Source organism: Phragmites australis, chromosome 18 (assembly GCF_958298935.1).
Source record: "Phragmites australis chromosome 18, lpPhrAust1.1, whole genome shotgun sequence".
NCBI classification, from domain to species: Eukaryota; Viridiplantae; Streptophyta; class Magnoliopsida; order Poales; family Poaceae; genus Phragmites; species Phragmites australis.
Window position 1 is genome coordinate 5081649 of NC_084938.1, and position 15578 is coordinate 5097226.

Here is a 15578-nt window from a genome sequence, read left to right on the forward strand (position 1 = left end):
TAATGCATGTCTTCTCTGTCGCGATGGATATACTGACATTCGAGCATAGAACTGCCCCATCGTGGAGAATTCATAGCCTGATATTGAGTGTGTGATTGGTGTAATGTGGTAAGGATGAGTTCGTCGTCGTCATCATCCGATGACGATGACAAATCTAAGAGAGAGCATCGACTCACTTCAGACAGAGAACGAACAACAAGGCCAATGACTTGGTGTAGGAACTAGGTGAATAGGCATGTATGTATAGAGGTGAAAAATGTAGCCGTTGGAATGTAGCCGTTAGAAATGTAGTCGTTAGAAATATATCCGTTAAAAATTTAGCCGTTTGAAATATAGCCGTCAAAAATAATATTGTTTAAATATGAAACTGTTATTTATTAGTTATAAGATATTAGTAAAATAGAGGTGAGTAGATTATAGGGAGGCAAAATTAAGAAATCGATTGAAGCACGTTAGAAAATAAAGAAAAAAAATTAGATAGGAAATTCTCAAATCAGAAATAGGGATTGAGCTGGAGTTCCTCTAACGAGAGAGACGTTCTCCTCTGCTAGCTCTCCCTACTTGCTGTAGCCGATAAGGCTGCCGCTCTCTCCTCCTGCGCCTGCTCCAATGGAGGTGACGGCAATAGGGTCGCAGTCCCCGCTCTCCTTCCCCTCCAGCCTCTGGTACTGACCCTTTCTTTCTCCTCCCCGGGTTGGTTTAGGTTTCCCTCCGGCAATTCGTTGCGCGTTGTGCCTGTGAGTGGGTGGGGTGCCGGTGCGGCTGCCCTTCCAAGAACCGAACCGTGGGGACGCTCTTTCCATCCGTGCGGCGGTTTGCTGTTTTCGCTCTGTAATTCGCGGTGCGGGTTTGGAGCTAGTCGCCTCCCTGGGACTCTGTTGGTTCGTGTGGAATGGTGAAGCTGCCGGGTTTTCGGGGAGTGGTGTTCTTTTTCTTTGGCGGGGAGTGGTAATTTGCTCGAGAGCCATGGCGAGGTCCCTAATCCGCGGGTGGTTGTGTGTACTTAGGCCAGCCGACGACGGTTTGCACGGCGGGGGCGCGCGGATTTCGCGGAGTGAGAATGTGATCTTGGACGGAGTTATCTTGGCTTGCTGAGGGACTAGTTGCTTTTGCTTGTGTGATGTATGGTTAACGAGCCATTTAAGCTGGGGTCTCTGTTTCCATTGAAGTGTTCGGTCTAAATGTGTGCCGTTCTTTGAGGTGGAAAAATGTTACTTTTACGTTATTCCCGGTTCATCTTTCGATTGAAAACTAAAATTGTGTCGCTCAAATTTCGTGCAATCCCATGATTTTGTGTTTGTGCTTTTCCAGAGTGAATGTCACTATTGAGCCATTTATTGACAGGGTGCGGTGATGTGTATTCTGGGTGCTTAGTAGGTTATAAGAGTCCCAGGCTTGGGGATGTTTGATTTATTTGTAGTAGTCATTGATCTTCCATTCTCTTCAAGCTTGATGCTTGAAAATGTGGAAGTGGCATTTACTAGTTATCTACTGATGTCATATTCATTGGGTAAAGAATAGGAAAGATATTATCTGCTGTTTGATGGGCATGTGATTTGCAAAGCTTTTGCATCCAGTAGATTCTAATTCATTTCTTGATCACTGTTCACTGAAAAACTCAAGTTTCATGTTATCTCTACTTCAGAATAAAAAGAAAACAGTTGTATCATGTTGTTTCAGTATAATTAATAAATCGACAAGCATTTAAATGTGTTGCATTTTTCTTTTTCCTGTGATGATGATTTCCCCCCTTGTTTAACTCTGTTGAAACGTGTTGACTGTTTCAGCAAAGCAAAAGTATCCTCTGGATTACCTATCTGCAATGTGAAGATCAAGAGCAATCGGAGGCTTGAGGTCGTTTGCCGTGGGATGTTGGCAACCAGAAAGTTTATGCAAAGGAAAAAGAAAGAGGAAGTCTTCAAGGATGCTGCTGATGAGGCTGAGCAGAAGAATTGGAGGAGAATGATGAGGGAGATAGAAGAGTCAGGATCGGCTGTATCCATTCTGAAAACTCAGCGAAGCAAGAAAGAGCCACTGCCGAGAGATGTGGTTCTTGGGACTCTTGTGCGGTTCAAACAATTGAAAAAATGGAATATTGTCAGTGAGGTATGTTCACTTGCAGCAGATGACCCATATAGAAACTAGCTTGGTGATGAAACAGCTACCTGCAATTCTTCAATACACAAATAATCTGCATCGAGGGATTTAAAAATATTTGATTTTGTATGCTTTTTCTTTCAGATTCTTGAATGGCTTAGAACACAGCATTGGTGGGACTTCAGTGAGATGGACTTCTTGATGCTTGTAACGGCTTATGGAAAGTTGGGGGATTTTAGAAGGGCGGAAAGGGTCCTAAAGTACATGAACAATAAAGGTCGCCAGCCTAGTGTGATATCTCAGACTGCCCTGATGGAAGCATATGGAAGAGCTAAGCAGTACGGTAAGGCTGAAGCAGTATTCCATAGGATGCAAACATCAGGCCCTGAACCATCACCTGTGACATATCAAATCATTTTGAAATCTTTAGTTGAGGTTAGTATTTAGCTGTTGTATATTATATACATACTCTAATGGTTTAGCCACTAAAAATAGATGAGAAACTAGTCCCATATTTAACCATTACTCTTTGTCAATTCCAATGGTGACAGGCCACTCTACTACTTTGGTTCAGCTTATTAAATGTTTACAGTTTCCTGATTCCTTTTTTGCAATAACAAACTTTTAAATTAGCCATACAGATTCTAGTTACTTCACTTCTCAAAATTTTAGTATCTCTCAGCTGAAGCCTTTGCAAAACAATGATGTATTCTAGACTTCCTATGCATAGTAGTGTTCACATTGCCATGTACTTGTGCATTTGCCATGCATTGCAGAACTTCCAAGGCCCATCATACTATTTTATGTAGAACTCCCAATTTTACCTGTTATTTGAGGTACACAGAAAACTTCCAGTCGGACCACCAATCATTTAGAGAATTCATCATATATGATTTAAACCTATGAGATGCAAAACATGACCGTTTAGTGGCTAGAAGATGGCATTGACTTCAACAACGATTTGTAAGGGCATGGTCCCATCTTGTTGTAAATCAAATGCCTCCAAGTCATTTCCTCGAAGCACTATCATTTTAGCATGATGTTTCTACACTAGTGCTTTTCATTGCTGATGAAGGTAGCGAGCAGGTAGTAGGTTTTCGTCTGCCATCAATGGGTGGCCATTTTTTGTCTGTGAGACCAAGTTGGCAGCATAGTACCTGTGAAACCTTGGTGTGAGTGGGCTTAGTCCCATATTGTCTTAGCATCTGGTGAATAACCTTTTAGGATCAATTGATAGCAATCCAGTAAACCCGTTTTGGCTAGTCAGACTGATGGTGCATGATTGAGCTTTCAGGTTTTGAAATACACATAGAGGGGAATGCTGTGCCCTTAATTTATGCGATATTTTTTCTGCTTATATAACCTCTCAAGTTTCATATAGTCTAACTCATACTTTTGGCCTATTGTAAACTTACATAAACTGTCATAATTGCAAATTAATTCATCATATAATTAATCCCTTCAGAAACTAGCTATGTCGATTCTGGATTCCGTGAACTCATATTCTTGTCCATAATATATTTATTGGTGATTGCTGACAGGGTGACAAATATAAGGAAGCCGAAGCTATATTCGAGGACCTTCTTAGTGAAAAAAGAGCTTCTTTTAAGCCAGACCAGAAGATGTTTCATATGATGATTTATATGTACAAGAAAGCTGGTGACTATGCCCAGGCTCGTAAGCTAGTTGCACAGATGTCCGAGAGAAGAATTCCACTATCTACTGTCACTTTTAATAGTTTGATGTCCTTTGAAACAGATTACAAGGAAGTTTCGAGTATTTATGATCAGGTACTTTTCCGCTTAATTGCACTATCAAACAATCAGTGAGCAGTTGTGATGTTATGGAGTAAATCATTATTCTTTTTCCTGATAAATACCATGAATTTTAGATGCAAAGAGCTGGGCTAAAACCGGATGTTGTGAGCTATTCCCTGCTCATCAAAGCTTATGGGAAATCCAGGAGGGAAGAAGAAGCATTGGCAGTTTTTGAAGAGATGCTTGATGCTGGAGTCAGGTCCTTCTCTATCACTGTTTCCTGTCTTAATACAGCTTGAGGATTGATCATCAAGCTGGGCTACATAAAAATATGCAAATGCTGTTTTGGTAGATCCAGGAAGCGTTTTTGGAGAATCTTCCTTATTCCCTTTTTTTAAAGGACTTTTAGCCCTAGTTAGTGAAAGATCTAAGAAGCTTCAGAGTTTTGGATTAGGTACAGAAACCAGGATGCTTGGGATCTGGTTAAAATTTTAGCATCAGTTTTTTTCTGGAAGTTTTTTGTATTTCATTGAATATGTGTCACTCTTAAGCATTAATCTTGTTGCATGCATATGCTGAAAACCATATGTGTAGTTAATCAAATTTTCAGTGGAGAATAGCTGCTTGAGATTGATGTGTTCTTGTTAGTAGTATTCTGAAGTATGATATTTTGATGCTATTTCCCAGGCCGACACGCAAATCATATAACATTTTGCTTGATGCATTTGCAATATCTGGATTGGTAGAAGAGGCTAACACAGTTTTCAAGGCAATGAGAAGACACAGGTACAACCCTTGTCATTCTGCTTGAAATTCATAAATAAATTGAGCGGTCGGTTTCTCACCTTATCACACTGTTTTCTTTTGCAGGGTTGAGCCTGATCTCTGCTCTTATACAACATTGATATTAGCTTATGTAAATGCTTCCAACATGGATGGAGCTGAGAAATTCTTCCGTAGGATCAAAGAGGATGGTTTGAAACCCAATGTTGTTGTTTATGGAACACTGATGAAAGGGTATTCAAAGTTAAATAATGTTGAGAAAGTTATGCGGGTGTATGAGAGAATGCGGATCCAGGGTGTTGAACCCAACCAGACTATCTATACTACCATCATGGATGTACATGGCAGGAACTCAGATTTTGGAAATGCTGTCATTTGGTTCAAAGAAATGGAAACTCGTGGATACCCACCAGACCAGAAAGCAAAAAATATCCTACTTTCACTTGCCAAAACACAAGAAGAAGAACAAGAAGCAAATGAGTTGGTAGGGAATGATGTAATTCAGCTGGAAGTGAAACCCGGTGATGAAGAGGTGGATGGTGCTGATGAGCATGAAGATAGACAAACTGATGCTGGAATTCACCGTTCATTAGACAATACATCCTCAAGAAGTGATCTAAATGGTAGGATCAGGGCTGGTAACTATGCTTTTGATGAGGAGGAGGACAACGATGACGATGATTATGAGGATGAGGACGATGAAGAGTTCAATTTTGTTTCTTTCAAAGATAAGAGAGAACTAAATTTTGCAAGTTGATGTCATAAATCTTGGTGTATATTTGTTTCGCAAACTCATGATTGCATGATGGCATTTCCTATACGAAGGGATTAATGATATACTTGAAATGTCAACAGAGCTTATCTTGAACTCTGAATGACGTTTCTGTCTTGCTTTGTCAATCGAAGGAAAATGAGGTAAGGTAGAAGGGCAATTGTGGATTCCTGTGGTGTAACTGCCGATAAATAGCCAAACAGTTAAGTTCCACATGTATATCTGATTGGTTGCAGCCCCATCGGATACAAACACCAACACAAACCACCTCGCCCAGCCAACCACACATGCTGTGTAAGAATTGCAGCAGTTTATATTTCTCAACACTGCTGTAATTGAGTATACTGAACTTCTCGACAGTTGTTCATTCATCATTGTTTCTAAACTAATTGCTAATTGGTTACTCATGCTCGAATCACTGTTCGATTATGTATGTGCTATTGATAGGGTAAAATTGGAACGTGCTGTTTAGGAAATGCAACTTCACATACCAGAACTTTCAAAGATGTTGCTAAGATAAACATAAACATCCTCTGTTATGCATTATTAAGGGGACCAGTTTCTGCCAGCGGATGTATTGATATTATTTGTTACTGTTGGATTGTGATTCGAATTCTAGTTAAAATTCTTGTTGGGTCAGACAAGGGATGCCTTCGGCCTATATACCGGAACAGTCCGTATTAGACTCGAGTCATATGTGTCCACCCCTATAAATATATCTTGTAAGCTGCAAGGAGAGCTAAGAGACTCATTGTAATCCTCTGTGTTGTACACATCTCTGATATAGTGAAGATCGTCGATTGGTGCCTGTTTTTTTTTCACAAGGATTTTTCATATAAAAATTATATCTCGTGTTCGATCTTATCGTACTTTATTTCTAACAAGTGGTATCAGAGTCAGATCGGGATACACGAGAATAGAAAAAAAAAAATAGATCTGTTTTCGTCGTCGTCAGATCGCATCGCTGGGATTCGTTGATTTTGCTGGATCGGTTTCGTCATCTTCGCCGATTCGCGCGCTGCCACTGTTGTCGTCCGTCCGACGTTTTTCACGCGTCTCATATCAGATCAAAAGAAAAGGTTGTTTCATGCCGGCTGCTCTCCCGTGAAGAAAAGAAAAAAATGAAGAGGTTCAAGTCCCGAGGACACCCCGCCTGCTCTCTCACGTGAAAAGCCAAAACTTGGCATCTTTGCTAGGTGCACCCGAGGAAGTCTACTAGGAGCTTTGCTGTTTTATTGCTGCACATACATAAAGTGTACCAGGACTTCTGCAGTTTTTTTTTCGTGCACACAGGGTTGTACCAGAGGGGCTGCAAGCTATTTTGTTGCTAACTATTCTTCGTCATGGCTTCTATGAAATATGATATTCCGCTGTTAAATCATGATACAAGGTTTTCTATATAGCAAGTAAAGATGCAGGCTATTCTTACGCATATTGATCTAGATGATGCGCTTGATAATTTTGGAAATAAGGATCAAAAGTCTTGGTCTGATGAAGAAAAGAGAAAGAATCGTAAGGCTTTGTCACAAATTCATCTTCATTTATCAAACAATATTTTGCAGGAGGTTTTGCAGGAGAAAATCACTGTTGTTTTATAGCTAAAGCTGGAATCGATCTGCATGTCCAAGGATCTAACCAGTAAAATGCATCTGAAGATAAAGTTGTTCACGCACAAATTACAGGAGGGTGGTTCTGTGTTGAATCATCTTTCGGTCTTTAAGGAGATCGTTGCTGATCTACAGTCTATGAAGGTAAAATATAATGATGAGGATTTGAGTCTTATTCTTTTGTGCTCATTACCCAATTCTTTTGCAAACTTCAGAGATACCATATTATACAGTCATGATACACTAACTTTGAAAGAAGTTTATAAGGCCTTACATGCCAAGGAAAAGATGAAACAGATGGTGTCTACTGATAGCTCTACTTCTAATGGAGAAGGTTTGATTGTGGTGGCAGGACAAAGGAAATGAATTTGCATAATAGCCAAAGAGATAAAAGTTCGAACGGTTACAGAGTCGTTCAAAGTCCAGGGGCAAAGAAAAGTTCTGCAGGTATTGCAAGAAAAATAATCATGACATATCTGAATGTGACAAGTTGAAGAATAAAGAAAAGAGGAAAGGTAAATCTATTGAAGAAGGTAAAGCATATGTTGCTTCTTCTGATAATAGTTCTGATGGAGGGACTCTCGTTGCTTTTATTGGATGTGCTAGTAGTGGTGATGACTGGATTATTGACTCTACTGCGTCTTTTCATATATGCATACATAGAGATTGATTCACAACTTATAATTCTGTTCAAGATGCTGGTTCTGTTAGGATGGGTGATGACAACTCACGTCCAATTGTTGGAATTGGATCAATTATGATAAAGATGCATGATGCCATTGTTAGAACCTTGACAGATATGAGGCACGTTCTAGGTATGAAAATGAACCTTATTTCTTTGAGTACTCTTGATAATAAAGGGTATGATTGGTCAGATCGAGATGGTATTTTAAAGTTGAAAAAAGGTTCTCTTATTGTAATGAAAAGTGATTTGAAATATGCTAATTTATATCATCTCCGAGGCACTACAATCACAGGTGATGCCGCTGTAAGTTCACATTCATTATCAGATTCTGATGCTACTAATCTTTGGCATATGCGTCTTGGGCATATGAATGAACTTGGTTTGGTAGAATAGAGCAAGAGAGGTCTTCTTGATGGACATAGTATCGGCAAGCTAAAATTGTGAGTATTGTATTTTTGGCAAGTATAAGAGGGTGAAATTCAACACTTCGGTTCATACAACAGAAGGTATTCTTGATTATGTGCATTCTGATTTATGGGAACCATCTCGTAGGTCTTCACTAGGTGGTTCTCGTTATATGTTAACTATTATTGGTGATTACTCGAGAAGAGTTTGACCTTATTTCTTGAAGCATAAATCAGAAGCATTTAAAGAGTGGAAGGTTATGGTTGAAAGGCAAATCGAAAAGAAGGTAAAGAAGCTTCGCACTGATAATGGGATGAAATTCTGTTCTGATGAATTTGATTCATATTGTAAGTCTGAAGGTATTGTGAGACACTACACTGTTCCTGGTACTCCACAACAAAACGGTGTAGCTGAACATATGAACAGAACTATCATCTCGAGGGCCTGTTGCATGTTGTCTAATGCAGGTATGCATAGGCGTTTTTGGGCTGAAGCCGCTTCCACTGCTTGCTATCTTATTAATCGATCACCCAACATTGTTATTGATAAGAAAACTCCAATTAAGGTATGGTCTAGTTCTCCAGCTGATTATTCAGAATTGAGAGTTTTTGGTTGTCCTGCCTATGCTCACGTTGATAATGGTAAATTGGAGCCTAGAGCTATTAAGTGCATCTTTCTTGGTTATAAATCTGGTGTTAAAGGTTATAAATTGTGGAATCCTGCAACATAAAATGTAGTGATTAGCAGGAATATTGTCTTTAATGAATCTGCTATGTTGCCAAATGCTCCTGTTCAGAGTCAACAGAGTTCTAGCATGCAGGTGGAGCATTTTATTAATGCAGAAAGTACACCAGATACCATTGTCCAAGATACACATATTGCTAAAAATTTATTTATTGATCATGACTCATCTAGTGTTTCACATTCTTTATCCGTTGTGCAGCCTACACAACATTCTATTGCAGTTGATAGACCTAGAAGGTAAATTAATCTACCCAAGAGGTTAATTGAGGAGTGTAATATTGTTGTTTATGCTCTGAGTTGTGCAGAAGAAGTTGAAGGTAATGCAGAACCTTCTAATTACAATGAGGCTATTACTTCTGCTGATTGCAATAATTAGATGACTGTAATGCGAGATGAGATGGAGTCACTTGAAAAGAATTGTACTTGGGATTTAGTCAAATTGCCAAAAGAGAAGAAGCATGTTCGTTGCAAGTGGATTTTCAAAAGAAAGGAGGGTATTTCTCCTAATGAAGCAGCAAGGTATAAGGCAAGGTTGGTTGCAAAAAGCTATAACCAGATTCCAGGTATTGATTATAATGATGTATTCTCCCCTGTTATGAAGCATAGTTCTATTCGCACTTTACTCAGCATTGTTGCTATGCGTGATTATGAACTTAAGCAATTAGATGTTAAAACTGCATTTTTATATGGGGAGTTAGATGAAGACATTTATATGGATCAATCTGAAGGTTTTGTTATTCCTGGAAAAAAAGACTTTGTCTGTAAATTAAAGAAATCTCTTATGGTTTGAAGCAGTCCCCTAGACAGTGGTACAAGAGGTTTGACTCCTTTAAGCTCTCTAATGGTTTTAAGTATTCTGATTATGATAGCTGTGTCTATTTGAAGACTGTTAATGGTTCAGCTATTTATTTGCTTCTCTATATCGATGATATGTTGATTGCTGCAAAGGATAAATCAAAAATAGCCAAATTGAAATCACAGTTGAGTAATGAATTTGAGATGAAGGATTTAGGTGCAGCAAAGAAAATTCTTGGCATGGAGATCATTAAAGACAAGAAAGCTGACAAGTTATATCTTAGTCAGCAAGGTTATATTGTGAAGGTCCTTCGTCGTTTCAATATGCGTAATGCAAAACCAGTGAGTACTCCATTAGCTACTCATTTCGAATTATCTTCAGCTCTATATTCTGAGTCAGAGTATGATATTGAGTACATATCTAGAGTTCCATATTCTAGTGCAGTTGGTTCATTTATGTATGCCATGGTCTGCTCTCGTCCTGATTTATCTCATGCACTGAGTGTTGTTAGTAGATTCATGGTTAATTCTGGTAAAAAAGCATTGGAAAGCTATTCAGTGGATTTTCATATATCTGCGTGGTACTTCTAATGCTTGTTTGCAGTTTGAAAAATCTAGAGATGGACTTGTTGGTTATGTTGACTCAGATTATGCTGGTGATTTGGATAAGAGGAGATCTCTCATAGGTTATGTTTTCACCGTTAGTGGTTGTGTTGTTAGTTGAAAAGCATGTTTGCAGGCTACTGTTGCTTTATCAACTACTGAAGCTGAATATATGGTTATTTCTAAAGCATGCAAAGAAGCTGTTTGGCTGAGAGGTTTGTACACTGAGCTTTATGGAGATAATTCTTGCATTAATATATTTTGTGATAGTCAAAGTGCTATTTGTCTTACAAAGGATCAAATGTTTCATGAAAGAACAAAGCACATTGATGTGAGGTATCATTATATTCGAGATGTCATTGCTCAAGGTGATATTAAAATATACAAGATAAGTGCTCATGATAATCCTGCTGATATGATGACAAAGTCAGTTTCTACTACTAAATTTGAGTTATGCTCAAGTTTAGTTGGTGTTACAGTTTGAGTCCTAGAGACTTTTGGCGTCGGTGATATTTATTATTGAAGGGAGTTTATTGATGATTTTTTATTTGCTACGAGATGAAATTCATCCTAAGGTGGAGTTTGTTGGATTGTGATCCGAATTCTTGTTGGAATTCTTGTTAGGCCAGACAAGGGACACCTTCGGCCCGTATTCCGAAACAGTCCGTATTAGACTCGAGTCATATATGTCCACCCCTATAAATATATCTTGTAAGCTGCAAGAAGAGCTAAGAGGCTCATTGTAATCCACTGTATTGTACACATTCCTGATATAGTGAAGATCGCCGATTGACGTCCGTGGTTTTTTCCCGCAAGGGTTTTCCACGTAAAAATCGTGTCTCGTATTTGACACTGTCGTGTTTTATTTCTAACAGGTACGGTATGAAACTTCTACACACTTTGGGTTGGCTGGCATCTATGATTCTCATAAAAAGGGAAACTTGAACTTGGAGTTCTTAAAGTTTGTCGAGATTTTAATCCTTTTCCCCGTTCTGTCAGCTGTTGGAGATTGGTGGGTTTTCTAAAGACCCGATAAAGCTTTTATACAACTCTAGTGTACGGCTGAATATAACTAAAAGGTTGAGTAAGTCAAATCTAACTAAAAGAAACTATAGTCATTGACTCATTTTTCCAAAGTTCTTTGGTTGCCTTGAGAAATCACAAGTTTTGTAGGACATAGGTCTTTGACACACTAGCTTCCCTAGCACTTTTTTTGGGGGGCATGTAACCTGAACTATGGCTGTCAGTCATTCCACCCGTCATGCTGACGTTTAATATGATCATCATGATATCTTCTGGATTTTATTCAACCTGTTCATGAAATCGAGATACACTGTTGTGATAACTATTCACTGCCTATTTTGTGCGGCGATTGTTAACAGTCATGGTGAAAAGGAAACATCAGATCAAAAATGAAATTCTATGGTGACACAGCTTGAATTTTCTGACGCCCAATCTGAGTCTCCTTCCAGATTTTACTTACCAATCGGAAATGAACTGCTAAGATTAACATATGTTGATGTGGTTCGTCACCTAATATGTGTTAAACATCATAAATTATCTTCCTCTCCGAAGGTAACTCCATGCCTGTTCTGCATGCATTCTGGTTTAAACATTGCGGATATTCCATGTTCTTCATCATCATACTTATCATGAATAAATTTTCGCAGACCTGAGAAAAAGGTCGGAGTACATTGCGATTGGAACACCCATCTCTGATCCTCAGATAACCTGCTGGATCTCATGCCAGATCTTGCTAATCTGCTTGACAACAACATGCTGCAGCTGCCTCTTGGATTCTGGTTGGGGCATGAATGGCCCCCATCATCCCACTGTTTTCATATCAAAATCCTGCTTCTCCTGTCACTGATGATCATTAGCACAGAAAAGCAGAGCTGTACTAGTCCCTCTAGTTAACAAAATATAAGGTGATGTTTTGGAGAGTGTGCAATCAAGTAATCTTAATTTTGATCTGTAATATCTTCATATATTTAGATTTTTAATATGAAAATGGTATGAGTGAAAATATCGTGATTTTATTTTGTCTTTAAATACACATTTTAGCAATGGTCAAAATAATCAAATTTATGTTTAGGGCACTATAAGCTTGTCTAAAACGTCGCTCTTTCGTGACAGAATGGAGCACGGGGCATCAGCTATCTTTGCGCCACAGCGGGTTGGCCGGTGGTCATTGCTGTCGAGCATGTGCCGAGGTTGAGGCCATTGACAGGCGACTGACGCCGTCGCCGGCCGAGAGCTGGCGCAATGAATGGCACAACAGCGGCGCCATTGAGGATCCATCACTGTACCATGTTGCTAAGGTCAAATGTTTTTATTTTCTTTTCTCTATTATTTATTTATTTTCTTTTTAAAACTCTCAAGTTATCGTCATCTAGGTCGTCAAATTTATTGTTTATTTATTTTCTCTATTATTTATTTATTTTCTTTTCTCTATTGTAATTTGTTAGCTTAAAAATTAAAATCCTATTGTAACTCTGGAGCTGAACTGCTTTCTGTGAGATGTATGTTTTTCAAACAGCCCCTAGTTCGATACTCACTCCATTTCTTTTTATAAGGTGCACACACAATTCTAGATTCAAACTTTTTAATCTTTAACTAGCGATTAGTCTAAAGATATAGAGGTTTTGGTATACAAATATGGCATCGTTCGATTTATATTTGATAGTACGTTACTATGAATATGATTTTGTTGCTATGAACAATGCATGACAAGAGAAATTAACAGTCAAAATTTAGTTTTGAAGACCGTGACAAAGTTAAACCGTGTTTTATATTTTGAAATGGAGGGAGTATCTTCGGGATAACCATTGAATCACAACAGCAGGAAGGCCCCTATCTTTTAGGGTAGGACACAACAAAATTGGACGTGGCAACCTCTGCCATAGATGAGCGCTAGTGTTTGGTCACATGAGTTGTTGAAGGGACACATCAACAGTTCAACACCACACCTCGCAATCTGTCCTTACCTCACTCATTCATTACCAAAAGGTGCGAGAAAACAACCTCTCTCCGTCGTCATGTGGCTGCCCTCGCCGAGAGGATACCTTGTCAGCCCTACAAATTGTTCAACAATTCCGTGTGTACCTCTGCTACGTCAAAAATTGTGTCTAGTTTTATTAGAACTAGCAATACTGCAAGGAAATCGCGCAATGCCTACGTGCCTTTTGGTGTCTATGGGAAGTAGGCACCTAAAGAAATTAGGTGCATGTAAGATGCATTGTTTTGGATCTATCCATAGTGTGCATTTTTTAAAAAAAATTGTGGATCTTTTGAGGATTTTTTTTGGCAAAATTGCTACTGAATGTAAAGCAAGAATTGTGTGATAAACATCTCTTTTGTTTACTAGTAATAACTGCTTTTGACATGTTCCTTTTTCTTTTTGCGAGTGTGCTTTTCATATGTTTTGGATGATACTACGATACTGTATCTTCTTTTCCCTAGTTATGTCCACTTTCACATTAGGTATGAAAATGTTTAGTATGTTAAGATTGCAAAACACATCATGCATTATTCACTGGTAAAAGAAAATATTACTGAGCTCAATTCTTTTATGTTGAAAAAACATCAAATTACCATGTTGCGCCATATGCATGATTATGAGAAAAAGGGTCCACCAGAAAGTAAGAACAAATGAGTGTCTATGCCTTCCAAAGTCTCAAAATATCAGTGGACTAGTATATCATTGCGAATGAGCTCATCAATTCCTAATTTATACGTGGTTTTCATTAGAAAAATCTAAAGCAATTTCCTTTAGTATTCTCTTTCATTCTGTTTTTGCTGAAAGCATTCCTTGTCTGTTGAAAATGACACTAAAAAGATATAATCCCCTATTTTTTCTCGTTCGTACAGTTGCACGGTTAGAAGGTATGTACAGCAACAACAGTACACATAACATGATTACACAACCGCTGAATTCTCTCTTGACATGTGTGGTCATCTTCTGATTGATGGCCATTGTTTCTTTCCAACAATCACTTTCATCTTGTTTCTTTCCAACAATCACTTTCATCTCATTCATTCTTGACAAAGTCTCCTATAGGGAATTAGAATCCTATTTTCCCTTGTCAGGACCACATCAATTTTCCATGCGCAAAGCACACCAAAATATTCATAGAGCATGGGCTATATAAACCTGCAAAGGCAACCTCTTGGGAGCCAAGCACCAACACAATCCTAAAGCTATATTAAACAATAGCCAAATGCCCCCTTGAGCACTCTCTCTTCCTACTCTTCAACTCTCCTCTCCTATTTTCCTTACAATTTGGCCTTATAGGCTATATCTTGCCATAGCATATATGGCTCAACTCGAAGGCCGAATCACAATGGAGGTCGCGCCATCAAAGTTGCCGTCAATCATCAACCGCTGTAGGCTCCCGAGGATCCTCGACACAATTACAGAGGATGACAAGGAGGCCATGGAGTCACCAATGGCACCTTCTTGTCACAATGCAAGCCACAGCAAGGAGGCCTCTGCCGACAGCAAGCCGGCTTTCCTCACACCCATGGCGAAAACCGGGTGCCTGAAGATCAAAGCCTGAGTTTAATAGGAGAGAGATGGAGCTTGGACTTGGAGCTGGATAGTCTTGCTCTCTTTTTGGTCTGAGCAGATGGCATCTTCAAATCCTTTTTGTTTTCGCTACAGTAGTGGTCAGTAGTTTACTCTTTGTAGTACCAGATGAGAGAGAGTTGCTTTGTGCCGGGTAGAGTTGCTCATGTTGGAGCAGAAGTATTGTAACATCGAATAAACATTGGTCCCTTTTGTTGTTGTGAAAGCTACTAATAAGGTGGTTCTTGGTTTTCTGCCCTTCAATGTAGAGAAAAGATCCCAAAAGTGAATCAAAATCCGGACCGATTTGGAAAATTTTGGGAGCCCTTAATTAGTATGTTGAGCTTGTTCCTAAGCTTCATCAGTGAATGGTAAACTTTTCTTACATGAATTGTTCACAGGCTCACTACAAGTAGTTAATTTTGACTTTTGAGCATGGACTGATTATAATTTTATTCAGATTCATGCACGAACCATAGAAATTCAAAAGCTTCGGTTATTGAGGGAAGGCATGCATTTCTACTAGTGGTTGGGGACTTCTCGCACGTCAGTATTTGCAATCCTGTGTGTGCATCGGTGTAGTCCGGTGATAGCTTAGTGAGGTGACCTCAAACTCAAGACCTTTGACATCACGTCTGCTCTTTCATCCAGGGGCGAATCTAGAACCAAAACGAAGGGGTGCACCACTTCATCATATTTATAGAAACGCGAACAATTTCAAAGCAAAATTGTTTATTATACCTGTTTTTAGTATGGACAGTTT

General features: G+C 39.0%; 1 protein-coding gene across 1 annotated transcript; it reads left to right on the forward strand.

The window, feature by feature from the left end:
- Positions 1-507: 507 nt before the first annotated feature.
- LOC133898913 (pentatricopeptide repeat-containing protein At3g59040-like) lies at positions 508-5489 on the forward strand. Its single transcript, XM_062339722.1, has 7 exons — positions 508-665; positions 1788-2106; positions 2242-2532; positions 3639-3887; positions 3989-4113; positions 4542-4640; positions 4725-5489. Exons 1-7 carry the CDS (start codon positions 610-612, stop codon positions 5392-5394), a joined length of 1809 nt encoding a protein of 602 aa, XP_062195706.1. The 5' UTR covers positions 508-609; the 3' UTR covers positions 5395-5489.
- Positions 5490-15578: the final 10089 nt, after the last annotated feature.